General features: G+C 39.1%; 4 protein-coding genes across 4 annotated transcripts; 1 reads left to right on the forward strand and 3 right to left on the reverse strand.

Moving 5' to 3' along the window:
* Window positions 1-506: 506 nt before the first annotated feature.
* LOC148168112 (glycogen debranching enzyme) lies at window positions 507-7232 on the reverse strand. The gene is made up of 15 exons (XM_088046481.1): window positions 7048-7232; window positions 5294-7000; window positions 5124-5249; window positions 4209-5074; window positions 4038-4158; window positions 3860-3992; window positions 3176-3812; window positions 2927-3127; window positions 2651-2880; window positions 2512-2601; window positions 2287-2464; window positions 1877-2236; window positions 927-1833; window positions 654-881; window positions 507-597 (listed from the first exon to the last, which is right to left on the reverse strand). Exons 1-15 carry the CDS (start codon window positions 7207-7209, stop codon window positions 547-549), a joined length of 5997 nt encoding a protein of 1998 aa, XP_087902607.1. The 5' UTR covers window positions 7210-7232; the 3' UTR covers window positions 507-546.
* A 380-nt stretch (window positions 7233-7612) lies between these two features.
* Window positions 7613-11307, forward strand: LOC148168113 (serine/threonine-protein kinase STK11-like). The gene is made up of 6 exons (XM_088046487.1): window positions 7613-8627; window positions 8704-9010; window positions 10270-10406; window positions 10457-10642; window positions 10687-10853; window positions 10904-11307. The coding sequence occupies exons 1-6, from the start codon at window positions 8197-8199 to the stop codon at window positions 11032-11034; spliced, it is 1359 nt and encodes a 452-aa protein (XP_087902613.1). The 5' UTR covers window positions 7613-8196; the 3' UTR covers window positions 11035-11307.
* Window positions 9494-10220, reverse strand: LOC148168114 (uncharacterized). The gene is made up of 6 exons (XM_088044954.1): window positions 10198-10220; window positions 10032-10154; window positions 9952-9956; window positions 9852-9873; window positions 9710-9786; window positions 9494-9656 (listed from the first exon to the last, which is right to left on the reverse strand). The coding sequence occupies exons 1-6, from the start codon at window positions 10218-10220 to the stop codon at window positions 9523-9525; spliced, it is 384 nt and encodes a 127-aa protein (XP_087901080.1). The 3' UTR covers window positions 9494-9522.
* Window positions 11308-11338: 31 nt separating the features above from the next.
* On the reverse strand, window positions 11339-14659 carry Ifrd1 (Interferon-related developmental regulator 1). The gene is made up of 5 exons (XM_088046488.1): window positions 14393-14659; window positions 13171-13637; window positions 12160-12401; window positions 11638-12112; window positions 11339-11588 (listed from the first exon to the last, which is right to left on the reverse strand). The coding sequence occupies exons 1-5, from the start codon at window positions 14421-14423 to the stop codon at window positions 11511-11513; spliced, it is 1293 nt and encodes a 430-aa protein (XP_087902614.1). The 5' UTR covers window positions 14424-14659; the 3' UTR covers window positions 11339-11510.
* Between the last annotated feature and the right edge of the window lie 420 nt (window positions 14660-15079).

A 15079-nucleotide genomic window follows, 5' to 3' on the forward strand; every position in this document is an offset into this window, starting at 1 on the left:
AATTAAGTTATCTGTAATCCTTGGAGTATCGTCTTCAACTGGTGAAATTTCATCTAAATCAACTGAACTGGCAACAGGTTTTCGTCTAGTTGGATGGCACAAAGATGTTCGCGACAATAATTCGCTGAAATACTTAATTTTTATATGAAACGAATCACACTTTAACATGGGACAATAGTCATTGAAAGACTTAAACAGATTAAAATTAACATCGCCATCACTCTTTGAGTATTTTAAAACTTGTAACAATTCGCAACGGTCACTAAAACATGACATAAAATTTGTAACAGGAAAATATCTACAGACTAAAGTATTGTCTATTGTTTGAACAAAGTCACTTAAACTTAGTGACGTGGTACTCAAGGTTTCGTTATTCTTAAAGTATAAATCACTAAAAACCGTACAGTTAGTTTGTCGCTTTTCGTTGGTCGTATAAACAATTTGGAGACGTTTTTCTTTACGTTGGTGACTATAGAAGCGAACGTTTGGAGTTATAATTTCGCAAGAGGCTACAGAGTGTTCATTATATTCTAGTTTTCTGCTAAGTCAATTGATCAGCGGCTGCTTCTGCTGAGTCCTCTGGAGATCGTGCAAGACCTGAAACAGCAATAGGATGACGGGTCATGTCATGACAATTTTTCAGTTCTACTCACTTCCAAAATGGACGACATGCTCCACGCTTGAGTCCTCGAGCTGTCATTACAGTAAGCCCCATCTTTGTTGGTCAATTCGGGGAGTCCCCGCCACGTTGAAGTTTGCAACTCGACGAAATGTTTCGACAGGACTACTTTAGTACTAGCTAGAGTTTGTTGTAACTCGCCATTAGCAGCAGCAAAGTGTAGTTTAGCTCTTAGGTAGAAGCCAACAGGCCATACCCACTCCTAATTAAAAAATTAGTGGAGACGTTTGACATGAAAATTACTTACTGGTCCTTGATGGTAGTTGAACCCATGTGCGACATTAGAATTGTCTGAGTCATTGGAATTGTCGTAGTTTCCATTGTAGGCCCAATCTTCTGGATCTAAAGTTTTCATACCTAAAGGTCCCAATAAATACTTTTCGGTTTGTTTCAACGCAACCCACGCGTGTCGCGGATTGAAGAGTTCAGGTGCCACCACCATTGCAATCGGGAAATTACATCTCAATTGGAAATCAGTCCATTCTTGGCTGGCGCCGTAACAATCTTTGTAAATTCCTCGCTTGTTGATGAGATCTGGTCGGATTTCACCATCCACAGGGGTCGTGTTAACCCAGAAATACTTCTCGAAGTTGCTTTGTATCTTCTCAGCCCATTCTTTATAACTCCATTTGGTTACAACCCCGTTTTTTCCCGTTCTTTCTACGCCCGTGTAGGGATAAACACCTTTCCTACTCAACGCGTCCAACCAAGTGATTACAGCTTTTGATAAACCGATGAGTTCAACAGCGGAACCGTCGCGTGGTGTTGCTGGTTTACCACGAGTTCCAGCTTTTTCTGAAGAACCCATTTTGTCCATCCAGGTACCACAGTTAGCGGCGTTACCACCAAAGACAAAACCGTTGTCTGGATGTATCCCAATTTGGTTGTTGAAGCCTTGGTCGGTCATGTGCTCGTCGATTTGTTTCCCTGCGTTGCGCTCGCGGAAGACAAGACCCTGGAAGTGGATACTGAGGGCTTCCTGAATGACTTCGTGTAGAAGTTGGTCGGCAGTGCCCGGAGACTGCGCTGGAGAATCATCAGTGGGGAAAATACGCGATACTTTGTCGCCGAGGATGGAGAGACCGTTAGGGGCGTCTTCCGTGTAGCATTTGATACAGTACAACCACCACCAGACAGCATCGCGGCAGTTGAAGCTGTAAGAAGAAGTGAGATCTTGTAAAAAATTAATGTACTCACCGTGAGTTACGGCCCCCATCAAGCAAATTGGGGATCAACCCGTGTCGGAGACAGCCACCATATCCTAGAATGTGGTATCTCGCATCTTGATAGCGTCCGGTTAGTAGAAACAGCCCCCGTAAAGCGATGAAGGTGTCACGGCCCCAATTTCGCGTGTAACCGACGGAAAAGTGGGGTAACCCAGCAGAGAGCGTTACGCAAGCTTGGACGTTTTCACCAGTGGCTGTTTTCTTTTGAGGCGGTTTTGGTTCTGCCAACTTTGGAGACAGAGTTGGTAAATCGGCCGATTTTATGTAAGCGGCGAACTGAAGAGAGCCCATGGATAATCCTTTCACGAAAGTGGATCCGTTTTTCACGAATCTGAAGACGTTTTTGTAAGAGACTAATTAGTGTTGTAAATAGAAACTTACTCTGTCATGAGGTTGTAACTTTGTTCGTACAACAAAGCGTAAATTCCCGTTACTATCACGTCGAAGTAACAGGGAACTAAGTATCTAGGGATGGACTTGAGAGATTTGGTGTTTTCTTCAAACCACTGGCCGAGAGACTTCGTACCCTCGTCGAGTTTCAATCGTTGCCAAATATAGTCTAAAAAGAACAGTAGATGCCTTATTCACCAAAAACGCGGAACGCACCTATCATCCAATTTCCGTCTCGCAGATTTCCACACATTGGATGCCCCAAATCATTGCTAGGTCTAACAGTGGACAGGAGCGACATGAAACCTAAGAATAAAAATGTTAGGAGAGACACCAATACACAAGAGTAAAAAACCTTGAAAACCAGCATAAACCAAACGACCAAAGTTGGGAATGTCGTATGTATCAAACCCATGACCTTCGTCTCTTTCTTCTTGGTCGCAGCGGTACAAAGCTCTGTTCAAATCGGGCAACTTCATCTGACTTATAATCTTCCACAATTCGGTTTCCTTTTTCAACGAAAACTGGCTGATCAAATTACGGACATTTTTAATCGACTGACTCATATCGTCAGGCAAAGAAACCCTGAAATAACAACTTAAGAAAGAACTCTACTTGTTGGAAAACTGACTTAATAATGGCCACACTCCCGGGTTTGAAATTCTTAAAATTCAGTTGTATCACATTGGGGCTTCCAGAGTCGACTTTTTCGAAGATTTCAGAGTTTTCCGGCTGAATGTGCTGCTGTAAGTGGACTTGGTACTCAGAGAAACCATTAATCCATTTAGTATCTTTATGGTACGATTGAGTTCTCGCATACTTCGAGGTCATTCTAAAACAACATCACTACAAACTCTGTTGGAGGTACAATAATTATTACTTTGCGTTAATATGGTTGAGAGTCGCTTCTAACACGACTTCTTCCAACACTCCTTCAACGCGAAGAGCTCGAATTCCTCGCTGATGATTATCTGCATCTTCCGGTGGATGACTAAAAGCAGTGAAAGCTACAAGAACGTAACTTTCATGGGTTTCTGGACAATGTCTAGTGACGGCAACCACGTCAGGATCCATCTGGTCGACATAAACCTGACTAAATCCCTCAGCTCCGAGCAAGAAATGAAGATCATTCAAAGCTTTCTTCGCCGCGATTATTCCGGACTTTTTAGTGACATATCGCGCATTTCCCGTGGTCAAACTATCATCGTTGGTCCACTCTGTATACTGTCTTGTTTCGTCAACGACGTGGATGTGGTGTGGTACTAATTCGTCGTAACCTCTGTTGGAACCGCTGGCGCAACAAGCCATGTTAACCAACGCGGTGCTTGGTAATAAATCAAAAACTGAGCGTTTTTCGATAGGGCTGGGGTTATCGTGGGTTTGGTCGAGGAAAAGGGCATGGGCGATGGACGGTACCAATGGACGAACTCTAGGTTGGTAGAAAGAACCGACGGGGGAGCCACCGTAGCGGTAGACTAAGCGGCCTTGTTCGTGGGAGTTCCAAGCAGATAGTGCTTCTGTAATTGTAGAATGAAAATTAGATTAAGGAGTATGAAAACCGAACCTCTGATCAATGAAGTTATTCCTAAGCGGTTGACGAAGATGTTGTCTGTCGAATCTGAGTTAGTAAAGAGCTCAGCGACGACGTAGAGATCCGGGCGTACTCTTCTGGCGCAGTCCAAGAGGTACTCCGCCACCTAGAGAATCATATTAGCACTCAATAATTGAGCGTTGGTATTTACCGGAATTGGAGTCGAGTGGCAGTTATCCAACCTAACACCATCAAAAATCTTCGCGGTGAGCTCCACATATTTCTTCATGTGTTCCCACAAGTAGGGACAGTCCTCTGGTTTTTCACCAAACCTACAATTTCTGTATTAACCCCCGAATCTGAAAGTCTTAAGTTATCTAACCGTAATTTGACGCTGTCACCCCACGCAATCAACTCCCTCCTGATATAAACATTAGACCCAGGAGCAGCGAAATTCCGCAAAGGATCAGAATTCATAACCCACCCGTTGTGGGCCATTAAAAATCTCCCATTCTCACTATACATAATATCTTCATGTTCTTCAATACTGGTAGGCATCTCATGGTCTGTAAAATACCGAAAAACGAGCGGATTCTTAATCGAAATTTCCCTAACTTTGGGCCCGTCTGGCTGTACCCTGAAATACCGAATTCCAGCGATCACATTATCAACAGCCGCGTTCAAGTGGTCATTCATCTCGTCAATAACTTTTTGATTCAACGACTCTAATTTGTTTTTAAAGTCTTCGGCGCATTTTTTAATTCTTGTCTCTTCGTCAAAACTGTCGGAACGATAGACATTGTAAAGTTTCACGGCGGCGTTCATATCAACAGTTGAGGCGAGTCTTCTATATTGGGGATCTTGAATCAAAGTCAATTCCTCGTTAGTGTGAACATTGTGTTGAGTCGGTGGGACTTTGTTTCGGATTAAACTAAGAAATTCAGCGACTTTTCCAGTAACATCGCAGATAAACAATTCGGAAATTTTCAACTTGGCTAAGACTTCGGAGTGAAGGTAGTGGCGGATGGCGTTCAGATGATCTTCTGTGGTTACTTGAGCAGGGATTCCTTTATCTTCGTACAGACCTTTCGCAACGTCCTGAGAGAACTGGTGGAAAGCTGCGTCGAGGAGATACGACGGGCGCATGTAAGGGCAATTCTGGCAGTTATAGGTAACTTCAGGATGCTCCTGCAGCCATGGGCTTTCGTTCGCAGTGTGATTGAGAACGATATCGCAAATTGAGACCATCTGTAAGAAGATTAGTACAGTAAAAAACTCAAGGAGGAGAGTTTAGTACCTTCCACTCAGTTCGCATCTTCTGAGTCAGTTTTTCAATGTCCTGGAAGGTAGTTTGTTTCCCGAAAATCGGGTTCACTTTCAGTTGCTCACTGAGACTGTACGCAGAGTTTGAAGCTCCCAATTCCTACAAATCACAATTAGAAGTAATTAAATAGTCTTGAACTATACCTGAATGGGCGTAAAATGGATCATGTTGTAACCAGACTCTTGAGCCACTTTCAGTTTGTTTTCCCACGTATCGAAACCTCCCAAACCTTTGGATAAGAACGTCTGGCACTGAATGCAATCCAGAGGAAGTTTCTCGTTCTTCCCGTAATTCAACACAGGATCAACCAGAAAGAAACCTGATCCTTGGTGCTCATCTTTGTTTTCTTCGTATGTGAAATAATAATGAAAACTTCCCGAAACCTTCACAGTTACTTCTGTTAACAGAGCGGTGTCGTCTGAGTAGTTACAACCTTCGTCTTGGCGCCACTCCAAAAGGTGGTACAAATTTCGTTTAAACCCTTCATTTTCTTTAGGATAGTTGCAGTAAAGAGATACATTACGGCCTAGCAAAGAAGGACCGAGTCTAAACTGGAGGACCCAATTTTTCTCGAGCCTATACAAAGTGGAATCTTGGTGTTCTTTATCGTTCAGAGTTAGAACACGAACTTGAAGACCTGACGACATTTTAAATGGTGTTTCTGAATCGACTGCAGGCTTTGTCTCATTCACTTCTTCAAATTGACGATCAGTACGCAAATTCACGTTGTTCAGTTCGATAATTCGTTGCTCCTCTTTAATAAATTCGGACGTAAGTTCTGAGATGGTTTCTCTTGGTTTGGTCTTTATTTCAAAGTCGCAAAAATTCGTGATCTTATTTTCATCTAAATATAAATTGAGGGATTCAGTTTGAATTTCAGTTAAATGAACGATCTCCTCTTTAGTGTCTTCAGATTTCACGTGATTCAGTGAATTTTGATTTTGTGGTTCTGTGAGATCAATTGATGCTTCAACTACGTTATCGCCGGTTGTTTCCTGACCGTTTGTTACAGGATGAATCTCTTCAATCTCATTCGTTTTCTGCGTGAAATTCTGAGCTAAATTTTCACCATTAAGAATGGGTTCCTCACTTAAGTCCTCAACATCTTCAGTTTCTTCTTCGAGTAAGTTAACTAAACGACGCTCTTCGCTCTGGATTTCCTTCACAAGTTCCTTTTCACAATCGAAGGTCTCTTGGTGGTTAATTTCAACAGTTGTAATGCCGTTGATTGTTTCTAGTATCAAGTCTTTCTCTTTCTTCAACTGTTCTAAACTCTCTTCAAATCGTTGCGACGCGACGCTCGCGTAAGATATCTTCGCGTGTACTTTCTTGCTTTCCTTGTTTTCAAGATACACGGTCCGTCCTGTTCCTTTATTAACAATTTCGATGTATTTTTCTTGAGACTTCTTAACGGGGGTAATGTCACTCTCTTCAATTACAACAAACTCGTCTTTTATCTCAATTTCCTTGACCTTTTTCGGTTTGTGATGTTCTATAACGGAAGTCTGCGGCAAAGGATCGACTTTCGGCTTGGTCTTCTTCTTCCTTCTGTCTTTGACTGGGAGAAACGCAAAGTCCGCAGAGTCAGAAGGTGAAGAAAGAGAGTCGGAAGAAGTATCTTCTACAGGTTTGGACTGTTTCTTTGATTTCGCCGGTTTTCGCTTCTTAGGTTTGACCGGTTTGTCTTCAGTTTTGACGTCTTCGTTTAATGTTTCTTCAATTACTTCTTCAATTGGAGTCGTGAGAGTGGTGTTGAAAGCGGGTTCTCTGGACGGGCTTTTCTTAATTTTCTGTCGTTTCTTCTTTGATTTGTCGGTGGAAGGTTCTTCTCCACGAGCTGACCCAGAAATCTGAGGAAATTTGTAAGTAGGTATTGTTGTGATTTAAACAAACTCACTTGCTCTAAACATGTTAGAAATTGTAAAACACAGAACAATATAAAGTATCTTATTAAAAAAAACGCAATACTTAACGAAATAGTAAACAAACACAATAGTAATTGAAATAAGCCCATATAAAGTTTCCACACACGGCATGGGCATTTGAGCAACATGACCATGGGGCTATCCTTGGGCTTGGGTCTATTCATGGTACTGCGACGAAGAATAATAACGAAAATCGAGAGGCGGGTTGTGTGTTGAACACATAAACAACCAGAGGTTACATAAATTAAGATAAAGCAATCAAAATGCACCTTGTTCCCTTTGAAAGTGGGGCTGCATGAACATAACACTACTGACTTACCGAAAATCGACAACTTGAATAGGAAAGACGTGACTATTGAGGAAGATCTGGTAGTTGGTTCTACGTTAACACTAAGATCCAACACTTCGCTGGTTTTCTATTAGAGAGCACCAAACCGGGTACACCAAAATATTTGAAATTGTCAAGGTGACATTGAAGTGACAGCTAAATGTTGACATGTCACAAATGATTGCAAGGTGCCAAAATTAAATCGTAAAAAAATTATCGCAATTTCTTCACCGGTTTGGATTAAAATGAAGATAATGAAATTATCACGTAAAAACACACGTTTGGTGAAACTTGAGATTCCGAAATGTTTGGTTATCTCTACTATTTACGTAAATTATTGGGCTATTTATAGATTTTGTTTTGATCCATCGTATTTATTGTGATCAATTTTGATTGTAAATTGCCAAATAGAGGACAATTTGAATTTTTTTATCGGGTAGTGAGGTTTGGTTAGTCGGTTTGGGGACTTCAACCGCTCGGGGTTGGCAACGACGTCATTGATTTCTCTAATAATTTGGGATTTTTATCGTAACACGCGAGTTTTTATGGTTTTTTTCAAGTGGAACTCGGTTGGTTTTAGTGTTTTCATCGATTTTTGAGCCCCCTGGCTCGTGTTACTCTTCGCTAAAGTCATGTGTGCCGCCGCTGTTCGGAACGAAATTCCCTAGGAACAGCTGTTGAAATGCACAACAAAAATATTGAAAATGACATGAAGTGTGTCCGCGAGCCCCGATCTAATAAAAACGTTTTAAATCAAAGATAATTTTTCACCAAGTGCAAATTAAAATTAATTATGGACAAGAAAATGTGCAACATAACTCAAAGTGACAGTGATGAGCACGAGATCATATCTGAAAATGAAGTGGAGTTGACGAACAGAGTTTTTGAAGTAGATAGTGAAGATTTAAGACCGTTTCTGGATAATCAGAACTTTTCCGACGAGCAACTCCTCGACGAAGATCAAACAATTTGGTGTAATGATGATATAGATGGAGTCAACATTAACAATTTCTTCCATCGGGTCTCCTCAGACCAAGTCATCTATCAGTCCAAGAAAAGGTTGAAGATTATAGGAAAATACGTAATGGGGGACCTCCTCGGCGAAGGCTCGTACGGGAAAGTAAAGGAAATGTTAGATTCAGAGACTTTATGTAGGCGCGCGGTGAAAATTTTAAAGCAACGCAAACTTAGAAGGATACCAAATGGAGTACAAAATGTAGAAAGGTACTTACAGTTCCCACAATCCACGCCACCAAAGCCGCCATCTGAGACTTCAATCTGTAACAAAATTTTATTTTAGGGAAATCAAACTGCTAAAGTCGCTCAAACACAAAAATGTTATCAATCTAGTCGACGTTCTGTACAATGATGAGAAGCAAAAAATGTATCTAATCATGGAATTCTGCGTGGGAAGCCTCCAAGGGATGTTAGAATCCACACCTTCCAAAAGATTCCCACATTTTCAAGCTCATAGTTACTTCATTCAACTAGTTGATGGTTTAGAATATCTCCACAGCAAAAGAGTCATCCACAAAGACATCAAACCCGGGAACTTGTTACTGACACTTGAAGGCGTGTTAAAAATTTCGGATCTCGGCGTCGCCGAGGTAAGTTACACAAAAAATACCTTTCAATGATGGTGCACAACCTTTGATAAAGCACTTTCAAACTTTCATCCATTGCTACTAGTAATTAGACGATAAAAAAGCCACAACGTTGTTACAACTCAATAAAACGCTCGCTTCAAAAAACTCGGCAAAAACGTCTCTCGTTTCTTTGCGGAGATAATAAAAAGATTACCTTAAGAAAATTATCAATAGTATAAGCAGTGCCAAGACCCAAGTTGCAGCTTGAAACATGATTGGAACTGATATTAAGACACTGTGTTACTTTGACTGTATCTCGACGGGTCAGAGGTCACAGATTTTTGGATAAACAAAGCGCACTGTCCCGTATTCCACCGTGGTACTGGAATTTATGATTATGACTTTTTTCGCTTCAGATTCGTGACCTTAAAGGATGGGATTATCTTCAAGAGATTGCTAAAATAATTAAAAATTGTTTTTTACAACAATTTAATTCATCGTGGATTGAATTATCACAGAGTTGACTTTATTGTTTACTTTAAACCGGAATAATGTGTTGATATAATTTTCATTATTGTACTGCATGCTGCCCTCATGATTGATTGTACCAACGCAGTTTTAGACATTCTACCATTAAGTGATCTGCTATTAATATTGATAGATTGAGCTATAAATAGAACAGAGTTTATTTTTAACATCTTTTGGACGAAAATTACTGACTGATTAAAGTGCAATGGTGATGTTTTGAAATGTCAGCAAGAAAAAACAGCCCGTGTACGATCACTTGAGTAAATTCACTTCATCTACTAAATATAGATAAAGAGATAAAAACCAGTTTTGATTGAGAAAATTAAACCGCAACCTTTGAATACTGGAAAATAACTCTAGAAAAAACAATATTTAATTAATACTGGAATTTTTTTGGCCTCCTTTAGACAGAAGTAAATGATTAAAGGAAAGACGAAAGCTAAATATTGACTTTGTTTATATTGAAATTCGTGCAACGACTATTTGAGTTTTTTTATTGTGCGGCTAAAAATACTAGAATTTTCTACGTTTGCATCTCCTGTCCTTGGAAATTAAACCATTCAAAATTGTGAAGGTAAACAATGGAGTGTTCATTTCAGAGCCCATCAAGTAGATAAACTCCGATTTTACTCCCCAACTCAAAACCGTTTATATTTACATTTACATTAATTATTTTTCACTAACTCATGATTGAGTTTTTCATAATTTTAAAATAATAGCCTTCAAAACCAGTAATTCCCTGTTTTTTTCAGACTATCGACTTCTTCGCCAAGGACGACACGTGCGTCCAAGGGCAGGGCTCTCCGGCCTTCCAGCCCCCGGAAATCGCAAACGGATTGGATTCTTTTCCTGGATTTAAAGTCGACGTCTGGAGCAGCGGTGTTACTTTGTAAAGCACTCGCGACTTGTACTAAACTTTTCTAATTTAAAATTTTGTAGATATAACTTCGTAACTGGTCAATATCCGTTCGAGGGTGATAGTATTTATAAATTGTTTGAGAATATAGGCAAAGGCGACTTTACAATCCCCGAGTATATCGAAGATCCTTTGCGAAATTTGCTTTCGGGGATGCTGCAGAAAGATCCCGAAGAAAGGTTTAGTTTGCAACAAATTCGGCAACACAAGTAAGTATGAGAGGAAGTGGAATTTGTGGTAATGAGAGTTTTAGTTGGTTTGCGAGGAGACCATTGCAGAATGCGACGCCAGTTCCTATTCCGCCGCTAAGAAATGACGAGTTTCACTGTATGACAGTCTTACCATATCTTTTTGATCATTACTATGATACGTCAGATACCTCCAATAATGTTCAGTACTTCACTCAACGCGAGCTCAATGGTACGAGTTAAATATTTTAATACTAGCACGAATTATTGTTTGTTTTTCAGAAGAAATCATGAAACGGGAAGCTGAACAAAATAATGGAAGTGCTCAACCAAACCAAAGTTCCAAACGTAGGTGGAAGAAACCAATTTCGTGTATTGCGGTTAGAAAATTGCCAGGTTGTAAACAATCTTGACAAAACTTTTGTATTATTTTTTATTATTGTTATTAATATTTCCCTTTGAAAATACTGATCGTATTAAACTGTTGTTGCATTGTTTACAACTTATATTGTTAAAGATGTTTAAATCTCAAATGTTTTTTATTTTTGTTGATGTCTTCAAATTGTAAATGTTTAATACTATCAGTATCGTAATTAACACCAGTGGAGAGAAAAGCATGAGAGTGCCATATTAAGTTATGAAGAAAAAAATATTTAGAAATACATAATTATGTTGACTGGTCGCAATTTCGTTATTTTTGTTACCCAAACACCACAGTAAATTTGTAAATGGATTTTTATTACAAATATTTACAAATTTAAAGCCACACTACATTGAAATCTAATAATTACAACCGAATTTCTATTCTACTTTAAAAATTAATCAACTACTGTATCAAAACAGCTATAATTGAGCTAAAATAAATACATTAAATATCCCCAAATATACATTAGAAGTCTGATCGCTTGTCCCTGTTCTTAGCCCTTGATATCGTCCTTGCTTTAAATGCTGCGGCATTGAGAAGTCGCTAAAATCAACATTATTAAACTTCTGAAATCAACTGAGTGAACACTCACTTTTCTACATCTCTCCAAGTGTTGTTGCTGATGAGCTGGAGCATCGTGAGGTTGAGCAATAGGAGCTGTGATTGCAAATATGTCTCTCAACAAATTATTTTCAGCAAGATGTACGTTAATAGCAGGCCCTAATACGTTACAAAGAGCATCATACTGTTTCCTTCTAGCCCATGTATCTAAGACGAGAATTTCGCGTCCAAATTTCACTTGAACGTCGGATACAATATCATCTTCAATAAATGAAAGAATGTCCCTGAAAGTAGCTCTTTGTTGCTTCCTATCTTTCTTCGCTCTGTATTTGTGGGAATCTGTAGCCAATTTCTTGAAAACCTCTGTAATGTAAAGCGCGAAGTCCTCGAAGAAGTCCACGTTGTCTTTCCGGCCTTCTTCAAAAATTAGAGCTAAAGCTTCACCAGCGGTAAGTCTAACTTCTAAATGTGGTGATTCTAAGAGTTCTGAGAGTTGGTCTAAGGATCTAGAAATGAACGATTAGTCAGAGAAGATGATTTTTTTACTCCTTACGGTAACGCCTTGGTTTCTATTAAATCAGTTAAACTTCCTGGAGGCATATTAGTCAACAATAGGGTCCACGCACTTAAAGCAGCCGCATGTAGATTTGCTACTTCCGCACTGATGTTTGGAACAGATCCGTCTCCTTTTAGATAGCTTCCAGAGAAGATGTTTTCCAGAAGCTGCATCATTGCTAAGATGTCTCCCAACTGGCTACTTGAAAGGAAGCCCATCATACCCAGAGCGAGGCAGCACTATGATAAAAACGTTTTTAATTTTTGGTTCAAAGTTTAGTGTTATGTTTCTATATAGAATTAGGAAATGTATTGCAATAAAATCATTGAAGAAGCGAATTTTTGTGGTCGGATCTGGACAAAAATAGAATGTAAAGTTGGCTCTAAGAGGACTCTATTTGTGGAGTTTCGGGATCTCCCGGCCATGAAAATTAACACTACCAATTTTATTGATGTAGCAATGCCATTAGAGTATTAAATTATTTTATTCCCGTTCCCCAACTCACTGTGAATCCCGAAATATTTTTTTATTGCCGTTTAAATAGCCGTTCGAATTTCGCGGCTTTTATTATCATGTTGGTGAAATTAAAATAAGCAACAACGACGGATGTCAACCCGAAAAAAGGAACGCACGGAAATTTGAAAACTTTTATTCCACCAAGATGCAAACCTGTAAGCAGAATATTTAACAATTCTAATGAAATGACTAATTTTATAATGCATTTGCAATGCTAATCAAGTAATTTTCCGAGCTTCCAAGTCTACCTGAAAAATCGGTCATGGTCAATTTGAACTTTTTAAATTAAACGCTCATTATGTTTGTGGCACCTAAACTTTTTTTTAACAAGTAAACAAATTAACAAGTCGATAGCGTTCGCTACTTTGCGTAGATAAAATGTTATCTATAATCAATCGTGGAAATGACACTACTGAACTTGATAATAGTTTGACAACGACAATGCGTTAATAAATCAATGTGGTTACTGCCAGGAAAATTTTCAAGGCTTACCTTCGCCCTCGCTGAAACATCGGCCGTTGTATCGCAAGCCACCGTGGTCAAAATGGGCTTTAGAGTCTTATCAACGATTTCGCCAGCATCTTCTTCTCCAAGTTGTAAACTGATGACCGGTGCTAATTCAGCAGCTGCCATCTTCTCCAAACCTCCGCCTTTCTTCAAACTCTTTTCGATACTATCGCAAATCGTAAAATGTCTCTCTTTGACAAAATTTGGAACGTATTTTTTGACTAAAGCTTTTCTCAAGCCTTGGATACTGTTAATTCTTCCTTGAGACGACTTCTGGCTAAGAGCATCTAGCATTTCGACTAATTTATCTTCAAACTGGTCTTGCGCGAATTCTTCAACATCTTCGCCGTCTTCCACGCTTTTATTTTCGGAGTAATTACTGATGACACTATTGTTGTCATTGACGGAATCGTCGTCGGAAGTGTGGAGAGAACCGTCGAAACGACCACGATCTGCAATTTCAGATGAATTCATTAAAGATGTAGGGGTACGGGAATTTAAAAGGTCAAGGCTGAGGATTTGGGATTGAGATTACGACATTATTTTGATTACTCTGATTACCAAGGTTCCCGAAACAAATGGAGAAATGTCGAGTGACAGGGTCAAGAGGACAGATTCCTCTCCGTTATGATAATGGAAGGAAGTGAAGAAAATGAGGAAAAGCCACATGCCATATGTTGAGCGACTTTTTCTAGATTCCAGGAAATCATGTAATTACTGGAATTCCCGTGCCTTGTTCATAAACAAAATCTGTTCATGTGGTAAAGTAATAATAAAACAAGACAATGGTTAATCTAATTTTGTTTATTTATTTTTTGCGATGTTTGCATAGCTAGAATTGGAACTTCAAGGTGAGTTACAAATTCTGCATAGATGAATTATAATGATTGTCACGTTATGTAATTGATCCTGACTGAAACAGCCAATATTTCTTGAAATTATGTGTAATTATAGAAAAAAGAGCGCCCAACATGCTGACTCATCTTCCAAGAAGTGTTTACTCAGGTTGTTTACAAACGAGGTGAAATCTTACAGATTTTTCCCCTTGGCAGCTATAATTGGCATTCCTTCAAAAGCAGAAATTGGAAGTTCATTCCATATGCCACATTTTTGATAATTTCGTTACAATGACGTCACAGCAATGTTAATGACGAAATTGGTCTTTATAGAGCACTGCATTAAGAAAATGGGGGGAATTGTCACTTACCAGACTTTCCTTTTCGTTTTCCTTTCGGCATGGTCGACAGTTAAATAAACTTTTTCTTAAATTTACTAAATAAAACAACTAATTTCGCACTAGATCAAGACGGTAAACTGTTTGTTAAACAATCTTTTACACATACACTCAACACCTGACATTTAATTTTGGATAGAATCGGGATAAAACTCAATAACATGTTTCCAGTTGAACACGAGACGGTCAACTTCGGGATGACAGCGACAAGCGCCCTTTAAGTACGAGTTTCTGCCGACAGGTTGCGCAATGTTAGTTCATCTAGAAAAGGTGCTTTTTGCGGTTACATACCGGAATTTTTGGTATATCTGGAATTCCGAGGTGATAACAAAAAGGAAATTTGGTGCACAAAATAGAGAAAATAAAATCCGATTTTTCCTCACATAAATAATAACGTTTTTTTGGGTCTTTCTCCAAGATTTTGTATAGCAAAAACGATACAATATAAATTTTAAAAAATACTCAGGAAACTGTTTCCAGCTTATATTTTTCAATGTGATGCAACATTCCACTTACATTACGAATAGAAACTTGGAAAATCATTCGTAGATATGCAATAATATTACGATATCTTTGTTTTGTTTTTTATTTATGTCTATTTGAAACAATTAAGCTAAATTGCAAGTTTCACAATATCACGATAAATTATGACCTGCTAAT

The sequence above is a fragment of the Gnatocerus cornutus genome, chromosome 9 (genome assembly GCF_029298725.1).
Source record: "Gnatocerus cornutus isolate USDA-ARS CGAHR chromosome 9, icGnaCorn1.1, whole genome shotgun sequence".
Classification (NCBI taxonomy): Eukaryota; Metazoa; Arthropoda; class Insecta; order Coleoptera; family Tenebrionidae; genus Gnatocerus; species Gnatocerus cornutus.

Coding starts and splice junctions, on each gene's coding strand:
- LOC148168113 (XM_088046487.1), top strand. CDS start 8,197: ATGGACAAGAAAATGTGCAACATAACTCAAAGTGACAGTGATGAGCAC. Junction 9,011..10,269: donor CGGATCTCGGCGTCGCCGAG/GTAAGTTACACA, acceptor TGTTTTTTTCAG/ACTATCGACTTCTTCGCCAA. Junction 10,854..10,903: donor CACTCAACGCGAGCTCAATG/GTACGAGTTAAA, acceptor TTTGTTTTTCAG/AAGAAATCATGAAACGGGAA.
- LOC148168112 (XM_088046481.1), bottom strand. CDS start 7,209: ATGGTCATGTTGCTCAAATGCCCATGCCGTGTGTGGAAACTTTATATG. Junction 5,075..5,123: donor AGATGCGAACTGAGTGGAAG/GTACTAAACTCT, acceptor ATCTTCTTACAG/ATGGTCTCAATTTGCGATAT. Junction 2,602..2,650: donor GGTTTATGCTGGTTTTCAAG/GTTTTTTACTCT, acceptor TTTTATTCTTAG/GTTTCATGTCGCTCCTGTCC.
- Ifrd1 (XM_088046488.1), bottom strand. CDS start 14,423: ATGCCGAAAGGAAAACGAAAAGGAAAGTCTG. Junction 13,638..14,392: donor AAAACGAAAAGGAAAGTCTG/GTAAGTGACAAT, acceptor CTGAAATTGCAG/ATCGTGGTCGTTTCGACGGT. Junction 12,402..13,170: donor ATGTTTCAGCGAGGGCGAAG/GTAAGCCTTGAA, acceptor TTTTTATCATAG/TGCTGCCTCGCTCTGGGTAT.
- LOC148168114 (XM_088044954.1), bottom strand. CDS start 10,220: ATGAAAAACTCAATCATGAGTTA. Junction 10,155..10,197: donor AAAAACTCAATCATGAGTTA/GTGAAAAATAAT, acceptor AACGGTTTTGAG/TTGGGGAGTAAAATCGGAGT. Junction 9,657..9,709: donor TCACCATTGCACTTTAATCA/GTCAGTAATTTT, acceptor TTCTATTTATAG/CTCAATCTATCAATATTAAT.